At 38.8% G+C, this 10,692-nt stretch overlaps 1 protein-coding gene across 2 annotated transcripts; it reads left to right on the forward strand.

The window, feature by feature from the left end:
* The first annotated feature begins 10 nt into the window (after positions 1–10).
* Positions 11–10,643, forward strand: LOC102234804 (dynamin-1-like protein). 2 transcript variants are annotated; one of them, XM_005808489.2, is made up of 18 exons: positions 11–160; positions 617–743; positions 1,231–1,372; positions 1,639–1,677; positions 1,860–1,906; positions 2,005–2,076; positions 2,164–2,250; positions 2,378–2,540; positions 2,956–3,076; positions 3,574–3,912; positions 6,657–6,777; positions 6,856–7,011; positions 7,095–7,184; positions 7,682–7,780; positions 7,974–8,090; positions 8,181–8,290; positions 8,439–8,598; positions 8,709–10,643. In XM_005808489.2, exons 2-18 carry the CDS (start codon positions 642–644, stop codon positions 8,763–8,765), a joined length of 2,022 nt encoding a protein of 673 aa, XP_005808546.1. In that variant the 5' UTR covers positions 11–160; positions 617–641; the 3' UTR covers positions 8,766–10,643. The 2 variants fall into 2 exon arrangements, with proteins under 2 accessions (XP_005808546.1, XP_023200078.1); XM_023344310.1 differs by lacking the exon at positions 1,639–1,677.
* Positions 10,644–10,692: the final 49 nt, after the last annotated feature.

A 10,692-nucleotide genomic window follows, 5' to 3' on the forward strand; every position in this document is an offset into this window, starting at 1 on the left:
GTACCGCCTCTGACGTTGAGGGACAGTTTGTTCATTTCACTGCTAATTGTGGATGTCGGTCCGAAGAAAAATGTTTCTTTTTTGACACTCGGCTCTTTATATTAAGCATGAGAATCCGACAAGTTGGATAAATTAAGAATATTTATTAAACTACAGGAAGGTAAGCGGTAACAACGGTTGTTTTGACGGCTAAACTAGCATTAGCAAATCGCTCATCATACACTTCCTGCCTTTAGCCAGCTGGGGTTAGCGTAATATCGACTCCCTCGGCCAGTGTTGCGACCATTTGTTGCAGTGTAATAATACCGAGGGTACGTTATGCTACCTACAACATGTAGTCCGATTTTATATTTGTAAATCAAGGCTTAGGTTGTGTGTAACGTGAGAGGATTGCTGTCGGTTTGGGATTGGGGCGTTTCTCCCCTATCATCAGGACCACTTCTTCCTGGAGCGAAGCAAGCCGTTCCTTTCACTTTATTCAAAATGTATTTTGCCATTTTGTATTGATGGCAAAATACAGCTTTTGCTGTACATATAGATTATAAAAATCACTGACATTTGCACTTATGATACAGGTGGACTTTCTATTATTTCTAACAAGGTTTTCTCAAATTAGGAAGAGTTCCCAGTCCTTTTGAAGGATGGAGACTCTGATTCCCACTATCAACCGGCTGCAGGAGGTCTTCCTGACCGTGGGGGCAGAAATCATACAGCTTCCTCAAATAGTTGTGGTTGGATCTCAGGTTAGTCAATAAAATGGGTAATCAGAAACTAAAGTGTCCTTTTCAGTGTATTCTGCAGGGCAGGTAGCTGGAGAAAAAGCAACCTTGGACTCTAAAGTGCATTTGAGAAGCTTTGGTACATCTTGAATTTCTCACAAGTCTGTGTGTATTATTTAAATTTAAAATGGTAGACCGATTGATTGAACAGGGTTCTGTGGCTTGTTCATAGCTATGGATCTTGTTTTATATGCTAACTCTGCTACAGGCCTGTCCAGAACTTTATTCCTAGCCTTTCTGGTATACTCCTTTGTCTTTTTCATGCTGTTTGTTCACTAATGTTCCCCCCAAAAAATGTTTGAGGCCTTTACAGAACAGCTATTTTTATCCTGAGATTAATACACAGGTAAATTGTACTTTTTAGTTTACTTCCAAAGGCAAGGAGTTACACATTAATTTAGGCGTATCAGTGTATGTGGATGTATTTACACTCATTTTTTCCCTACAACAGAGCAGTGGGAAAAGCTCAGTGTTGGAGAGCCTGGTTGGACGAGATTTCTTGCCTCGAGGATCAGGAATAGTCACAAGACGTCCCCTTGTCTTGCAGCTGGTTAATGTCCCTCCTCTGAAGGAAAGACTAAAATCTGAGAATGGTACCTAAGCATTAATCTTCCTTATTTTATGTCAGTAAAATTGTTTTCAGTTTAATTGCCTGAACTGAACTACCATAATAGCCTGAAGCTATTAGTAGCTTGAAGAGATACGGCTGACATTTCTGTGAAGAGACGGCTTAAACTTGCTTATGTGTGCTTCTTCCTTTAACGTATTGTTTGAACTTCTGCTTATATCGTGTGCGTCTTCAGTTTCACTTTTCTAACATAAAGCCTTTTTTTCCTCTTCTTCTTCACCACTTTTTTAGGAAATGGGATTAAGCAAAATGCTCAAAACAGCTACCCAGGTCTCTGTATATTTAATCCGCATGGGCTTGTCTGTATTAAGCTTCATTCAGTGTTTTATTACATCTTTCACTCATTGTGCAGTATTCAACTCAAACAGCGCATTGGTGTTATTTTTTAAAATATTGTAACCTACGCTTTGTCTTATTTGCATTCTGTTAAAAGAACCTCATCTTTTGTTCAGGGATTAAAGCTGAAGAGTGGGGTACTTTCTTGCACTCCAAGAATCAGGTATGCTTTTCTTTGCAGTCAGGTAAGCGTTTCCTTGGTTATGTGTCATAAGTTAAGTTTAATGCATAACACATGTTTTTCTGGCATACATTTCGCAGATCTTTACAGATTTTCAGGAAATCCGTAAGGAGATTGAATCAGAGACAAACCGAGGCACGGGTGATAATAAGGTATAAAGATTTCTTGAAATTGGATCAGAAAGTAATATTTGCTTTTTCTGTTTTGATATTGTTTGATACACATTCCTTGTTTTCCAGGGAATCAGTCCTGAAGCCATAAATCTGAAGATTTTTTCCCCCAATGTTCTTAATTTGACTCTGGTTGACTTACCAGGAATCACCAAGGTAAACTCAGCCGCCATTTGTTTTTCCTTAAAAAAATGCCTATAGTGAAGTCAGAAACTCTGCTCAGTTTGTCTTGTGTGCTTTGAATATTTTAACATATGTCAACTCTCTATTGTGGCCACTCCAGGTTCCTGTTGGGGACCAACCTGAAGACATTGAAGCTCAAGTCCAAGAAATGATCCTGTCCTTCATCTCCAATCCAAACTCCCTTATTCTTGCAGTGTCCCCGGCTAACTCAGACTTGGCCACCTCCGATGCGCTCAAACTGGCTCGTGAGGTTGATCCAGATGGTAAGACATCTTGTTTTCTTTCTCATGGCTCATACTGTCCACAAGTAATCAGGATTGAGTGCTTTTTAAATGATTAACTATGCAGGAAGATTTCAGTTTTTAAGGTGGTTAGTGTGTACAGTTGTCAACGTTCAGGCCTTCAGCAATTACTTTAAAAAGAAGTGTTGCCCTCAGTGCATTTTGAAGAGTTGATGGATCAGTAGATGTAGTGCATATATATGTCTTCTCAGAGGCTATTAGATTGTTCTTGGAATCTGTGCAGTGATTGGAAATCAGGCTATCTGTATCAGTTTAAATGTTCTATTTTATTATATACATTGCAGTCTTGATATGTTCTGTACTACTCTGCCTGTGAGCTGTGATCTTGACTTCTGTTGTTTTTTTTTTTTGTTGTTGTTTTTTTTTAATCTGTCAGGTCGTCGGACACTGCTTGTTGTTAGCAAACTGGACCTGATGGACGCTGGAACCGATGCTCTAGAAGTCCTTCTGGGTCGAGTCATTCCCATCCGGCTTGGGATTATCGGGGTGGTAAACAGGTTTGGAATTTAATTAATTTAAGTTTGATAGTGTTGTTTCGTTTTCATTCTCTCTAAAACCAGGAAGATAGAGCACATCACTACAGTTTTAAAGTCTTTACATTTGCTCCCTGTAGCTCAGAGAATAGACATTAGAATACCTCTGTTAGCTTATAAATCACTGAATGGTTAAGTATCAAAATGCGTTAAAGATGTGTGATTCTGATCACAGATTTTTCCAGACCACTCGTGTAATCTTTTGGTTATGGAGAAGCAGCATTCAGTTTTTATCATTCATTAATCTGGAACAGATTTCTAAAAAACTCCTGAAAACTGAGGGGTTTTTTTTACATCAAGACCTGCTTAGAGTGTGTTTGATTCATAATAACTTGAACATTGATCAATACATTTGATGGATATTTGTTTGTTGACTTTCATGTTGGCATTTGACAAAATGTCAAATGTGCTACACAAATAAACTTGACTTAATCAGTGATGTCCCTCCTTACTCCTTCTAGGAGCCAGCATGACATCAACACCCAGAAGAGCCTGCAGGACTCGATGAAAGACGAACAGGCTTTCCTGCAGCGCCACTACCCCTCGCTCGCCTCACGGGCTGGCTCACGCTATCTGGCCAAAACTCTCAGCAGGCTGCTCATGCACCACATCCGGGACTGCCTGCCAGACCTCAAAACCAGGGTGACAGTGCTGAGTTCCCAGTACCAAGCACAGCTCAACAGCTACGGTCAGCCGGTGGAGGATCACAGCGCCACTTTGCTGCAAATTGTCACCAAGTTTGCCAGTGATTATTGCAACACCATCGAGGGAACAGCCAGGCACATCCAAACGTCCGAGCTGTGAGTACCTCCTCTCTCTTTCAGCTTCCACACCAAAGAAAATGTTTTGATCAGAATCAAAACATGTGCATGATTTTTACAGAATCGACTCTATATCTCAAGCTATTCTTGCAGTTAAAAAAGTCAACAAAAAAAGTATGCGTTGAAGACTTACTTTTTAAAAATCATTTACATTAAACACGTTTTAAACCTTTTTTTTATAATGTGCTTATTTTTATCTAAACACCACAGTTTTTAAAAAAGAAAATGTGCAAATGGGGTAACCTCAAGTTAGTATGTAATATTCTACATTCATGGTTCCCTGTTTAAAATTTTAACAAAATTTAATGTAGTTCAGTTGATGGGGCTAAGGTGTAACTAGCTGAGGTGTAACAGAAAATTGGATCGATGGCATTTGAGGAGAAGGCAGAGCTCGTTCATGAACCTGACCCACTGAAGAGTAGATTCAGTTCACTGGCTCTGTCCAGACCTATATCATTCTAATTCTCCTTCAGCTTGAAACCTGCTTTTCTTCTTGATCCCTGATCACATCTCTTACATTGTTTGCTGAAGCTTGCCCCTGGGCATTTACCCGAATACCTCCTTGCTTGTCTAATCTGGACTTTTGGTTGTTTTTGTGCACTTCTCAGTAATTTCCTGCCTCTCTTCCTGAAACCTCACTTTATCTTAAGCAGTTCCTTCACTGGTGATCCGGGGTTTGTTATTGTCGAGGCGCCTCACTGATCCGGTGGGGATAGTTTTTCCTACACAAACGTTTGACTTTAATAAACAAGCCATCTGTGTCAGTGGTGCATTTAAAATGTCAAGGAAAAGACTGGATTTGAGCAGTGAAAACTCCAACAAAGAGAAAAATAGTATGCTTAAAAAACTCTCTGTTTTTTCACATTCAGACTAGCTGAATAACTTAATTAATAAAATAGTTGTCAAAATTATTCATGAGTTCTTGATGGGGGTGAACATAACTATACAGACAAGGTGATTGCTGCACGATACAAGGGTTGAAAAAAAAGGTTTAATTGTGAGTAGGCATTTATTGAAATAATCGTTAACTAATGTAATTGATTAATCATTAACTGGAGTAAACACATTCAAAAATGTTGTTTGCTTAAAATAAACACATTCAGATCAGTGTAGACTGTACAATATACTGTGTGTATATATATATATATATGTATATATATATATATATATATATATATATATATATATATATATATATATACACACAGTATATATATATATACATATACATATATATATATACTGTGTATATATATATATATATATACATATATATATATATATATATATATATATATATATATATATATATATATATATATATATATATATATATATATACTGTATATATACAAAATCTGAGAATGGTACCTAAGCATTAATCTTCCTTATTTTATGTCAGTAAAATTGTTTTCAGTTTCATTGCCTGAACTGAACTACCATAATAGCCTGAAGGTATTAGTAGCTTGAAGAGATACGGCTGACATTTCTGTGAAGTTATGGAGACGGCTTAAACTTGCTTATGTGTGCTTCTTTCTTTAACGTATTGTTTGAACTTCTGCTTATATCGTGTGCATCTTCAGTTTCACTTTTCTAACATAAAGCCTTTTTTTCCTCTTCTTCTTCACCACTTTTTTAGGAAATGGGATTAAGCAAAATGCTTAATCCCATTAAGCATGTATATATACACAGTATATATATATATATATATATATATATATATATATATATATATATATATATATATATATATATATATACACAGTACAGACCAAAAGTTTGGACACACCTTCTCATTGAATTCAATGAGAAGGTGTGTCCAAACTTTTGGTCTGTATTGAGTACAGACCAAAAGTTTGCACACACAGTTGTGTCCAAACGTTTGGTCTGTACTGTATATATATATATATATATATATATATATATATATATATATATATATATATATATATATATATATATTGAATTTAAGATAAAAACACTTTTGCCTGAAAATATGTTTTACCCAAAACTCCTCAAGAGGCAGTTTTAGCTTCACATGGTTCTAGTACACTAAAGGAAAACTATATGATTGCATTTTAGGCAATACAATGTTTATTTTGTGAATTAAATACATTTTTTTATTTAAAAAATCAAGCTAATTATATGTTTATCTGCCTCTTTTCATGTATTTCTAGTGTTGCATTAAAAGTCCAAGATATTTAATGAAATGGATGCAGAATTGTCAGAATAATCAGTTACTAAAAAAATAATTAATTGCAATGCTACATGATTCACATTTCCTGAATGTGAATCTTAATATAGGAGGCCTTTTTTATTTTTTAAGGAGAATGGTGTCAACTAAACTCTGCAAATATTAGAGCAGTACGAGATTAAATAAACGAGAAATGTATCAATATGAGAGCTTATATTAACCACTCATTGATAAAATGATTGACATGCATTAAAAGGAGAAGTTTTTAGCAGTTTTTGCAGAAGTTAGCAGGCCGGTCCCTGGATTGCGATCTTATGCCTTCAGAGTGTATCAGAGTGTAAACTGAAGAGTTTTAAGCTTCTTCTTTTGGGACTGTCCAGCTCTTCAGCTCTCTCACCAGCAGGCGATTAATGCACTTGAACGTGTCGAGAGCAAATATTGACCTTCATTTTTTGGGTTGACTGCATCTAATTTGGGCTCAATTATCACAGCTAACTCACACTCACAACTGAACCCATCTCCCCTGCAGCTGCGGTGGAGCTCGGATCTGTTACATATTCCACGAGACTTTCGGCCGCACCCTGCAGTCCATCGACCCGCTGGGAGGACTGACCGATCTGGATATCCTCACCGCCATCCGCAACGCTACGGTGAGCGTCTGTGGCTGTTCATTCTTTTCGTTTCGGGGCGGAGAGCAGATAAATAATTGTACTGCTGTTACCTTGCAGGGTCCAAGACCTGCACTTTTTGTGCCTGAGGTGTCCTTCGAGTTGCTGGTAAAGAGGCAAATTAAGCGTCTGGAGGAGCCCAGCCTGCGCTGTGTCGAGCTGGTTCATGAAGAGCTGCAGAGGATCATCCAGCACTGCTCCTCCTTTAGCACTCAGGTTAGTCAAGAGAATGTTATCCACTTCAACTTTCATGCATCAGTGGTTTATTTAATTAGAGTGTGCCTCTGTGTGTATTAAAGGAGCTTCTACGATTTCCCAAACTGCATGATTCCATTGTGGAAGTTGTGACTGGATTATTGAGGAAGCGCTTGCCAATCACGAATGAAATGGTAATCCGCAGCTTCACTGTTATAATTCTGGGTTAACTGCTGCCAACAAAAAGCTTTTTTTTTGGCTGAGATCAGTTTCCAGTTGTCTTTTTGACCTACCCATTCCAGGTTTCTTTCTCTAAGAACAATAAAACAGGAGGAGAAATCAGTATGCTGCCAGTCTATGACCAAAGTTGTGGTTTTAAGTTGACAATGCAAGTACAATATGCTTCAAATTTATGGAACTAAACATTTGTACCTAATTTATATCAGATTTTTTCTCTTGTTTGACCTTTATTTACATAGTTACATACTCATCGAGATCCAAGGTCTCATTTACAAACGAGAAATATATTGCAAAAAATTATTCTGAATTCTCTGTATTTGATCTGCTGATCAGGAGGAAAATTGCCAGAATCTGATCTCAGTCTGATTGATTATTGGACTTCTATTAATTATGGGAAACAACAAAATCTTACAGACATTTTGAGCCATTTTGTTCTGTTTTTGTGTGTCAGGTGCACAATTTAGTGGCCATAGAGCTCGCTTATATCAACACAAAGCATCCGGACTTTACAGATGCAGCGCAGGTCTCGGCATCCGTCAACAGTCAGCAGGTACAATTTGTTTGTTTGTGTCCTACAGCAAACCTTCATGTCTCTCACTCATCCTGACAAATCAAACAGCAGGCGCTGCGCTCGACGAAGCCGCAATCTGTATGTTTCACATCCAAGTGTTATACGATGTGAGATTCACACTCGGTGAAATTGCTTTTTTTGCCCATTGCCTTTGTTGCATTCCTGCTCTCAGGCTGACGCCACTGATGGAGGGAAGCGGTGGAAGAACGAGAAGGTTAGTGAGGAGAGAACTCCAGCCGTGGGGTTTGGCAGTCCGAGTAAAAGCCAAGCCATTAACCTCCTTGACACGGTGAGTGATGGGATCATTAGAAGCGCAAAACGTTTAGGATTTAATTGATCGCGCACGGCATAAAGTTTCACGTCGCGTCCTATCTGCCAGGCAATGCCCGCATCCCGCAAACTGAGCGCGAAGGAGCAGCGGGACTGCGAGGTCATCCAGCGACTCATCAAGTGCTACTTCCTGATTGTTCGAAAAGGCATCCAAGACAGGTTCGATTTGACTGGGACACACCCAGAACGCCAGAGGGCTCCCACTGTCCCTCTGAGTCGGTCGCTGCATTCTGCTGTTGTTGATTGTCACTCTCTAACTTTTGAAACTTTCTTGGCTCTGTGTGTGGGGGTGTGTGTGCGTGTGCAGCGTGCCCAAGACAGTGATGCATTTCCTGGTGAATCATGTGAAGGAGCATCTGCAGAGCGAGCTGGTGGGTCAGCTCTATAAGCAGCCGCTGCTGCAGGAGCTGCTCATCGAGTCGCAGGAAACCGCGCAGCAGCGCACCGAGGTCGCTCAGATGCTCGAGGTAAAACTGAAGGATGCTGCTTTTGAATAAATAACAAACACCAAATACTTTTTTTTTAGGTCAGCAATTTAACCATCTTCTTTCGCCTGTTTTGTTTATTTTCCCCTCAGGCGCTTAAAAAAGCTAATACCATCATCTCAGAGATTCGGGAGACGCATCTGTGGTAGCCAGAAGAAATTGGGTTGCTTGATCAGCGGGTAGCTTTGAGTGTATGTGAGTTTACTGTAGACCGAGTCTGTGGAGCAGGAACACCTAAAGCACATTAAGATCAGCTTTTTTTCCCCCATTGGCTTTGTTGTTGAGCACACTGAGGCTGTGTTTAACTGTGAATGTTAGGTACAGAGGACCATTATTTATCCACTCAGGCCAAAAGTCTTCTTATTTAAGTAATGCATGTGGAAAAACAGCCAGGAACAAAATCTGTTTTCTTTTGGATTGTTTTTTTTTTTCTTGCTTCAGGACAACGTGTTTGTTTTAATTTAGAGGATTCTGCTATAATTGTAAAGGTATTGTAAATGATATGTGAATTATTTATGCTTCTATTTTGTTATCAAACGGTGTTAACCCTTTGCAGTTATCAGATGCTAAAGAAGTGTTAGATCCAGAACTCTTAACTTTTTATTTCAGATTCAGTTTGTCCATCACACTGTTCCTGCAGATTAAAGTCCTTCTCAGAAAGCCAAAGAAAATGGTGGAGTAACCAAAAGGTTTCCACGACTGTATGAAACATAGAATAATGCAGCGCTGCTGCCCCTCCTCCACCTATAGCTGTGCACTGCCATCAGCTGGCTGAAAGAAGGATATTAAACTTTTCCCTCATTTACAAAGAAGACAAATTCGGGTGGTTGGAAATATCTCTGGTTTTGCCAAATGCAGGCCCTGATAGTGTGTGAACTAAAACAGCTTCACCCAACATTGTTACTAATGTAACGCTGTTCTAAAGCTGCAGTAAGCAATCCATTAGCGACAGCAAGATATAAAACCAATTGGATTGTGCTGCACATTATAACTTTTATGTAAAAACTGTGATCCGATGAACCCATAGTCATATTTTCATGCCGGCCGTTTTCCCCTTTGCTCAGGAGAGCCGGTAGTAAATTCAAAAACCCAACACAACATCAATCGTAACACTGCAACGCAACAGTGAAGACACAAACTGCAGTCAATTTCCTAAAAATGATTCTGTGACTAGATGTTGCTTTTTCAGCTCTGTAGCTCTGGTAAACAGCAACATTTAATGCTGAGTCACATTTACATATCAGCTCATTTGTATTGTAGCAGCTTTTGTGTGTTGTCATTAAGGAAAGCTTTCCCACCATTCATTTCCATGTTTGGTTTAGATATAGAGAAGGAACATCACTTAGTGCTGATTACTGAAATGCCTGTCAAATGATGGGAATACAGAAGTAGAACTGTTTGACTTCATATCCAAATAGTGACTTTGTTACATTTTCCCAGATCAACTCCTAATTTCTTACCCGCACTCATGTTCTTTGGAAATGCCCTTAAAATGAATAACTCAGGATTCAGCTATTTTCCTGTATTTTTTTTTCCTTTCACTGATGTAAACATGGACCCAACGTTACCCAGATCCGCCTCCATTCTGACCTTTTCTCTAAATATTTTAGAAGATGTTTCATCTGTTGCTTGTTCTCAAGTTTCATAGTAGTGTGCAATCCTCCTTAAGTTTAGATCTCTTAAAAAATGAGCAGGGTTCCTACTCGGTCTGGGAAAACATTCCTTATAATTTTTCAATCCATTCATCCTAAATGCGATGGGTACTACTGGGAATATGAGTTTTTATGTAACCATCAGACAGTAGCGCCATAGTCCTGTCCTAAAGTCACACCTTATGAAACCCCCCGTTTACCTCCGCATGTATGTGCTCAGTGTGCATGTGCAGACGTGTGAATGAACGTGCGTTTTGTATTATTTAAATGTATATTGTATCGGCTGCTGCCTCCGAGTTCATGCCTGCCAATATTTGTGATACGTGTCTGTTGAAATGAAGTCCAAAAGGCTCATTAAACTTTAAACAATGGAGACTTTATGAGTAGGAGTTTGTTTTTCTACATCAGATATGTTATAACTCTT

This window comes from Xiphophorus maculatus, chromosome 12 (genome assembly GCF_002775205.1).
Source record: "Xiphophorus maculatus strain JP 163 A chromosome 12, X_maculatus-5.0-male, whole genome shotgun sequence".
Taxonomy (NCBI): domain Eukaryota; kingdom Metazoa; phylum Chordata; class Actinopteri; order Cyprinodontiformes; family Poeciliidae; genus Xiphophorus; species Xiphophorus maculatus.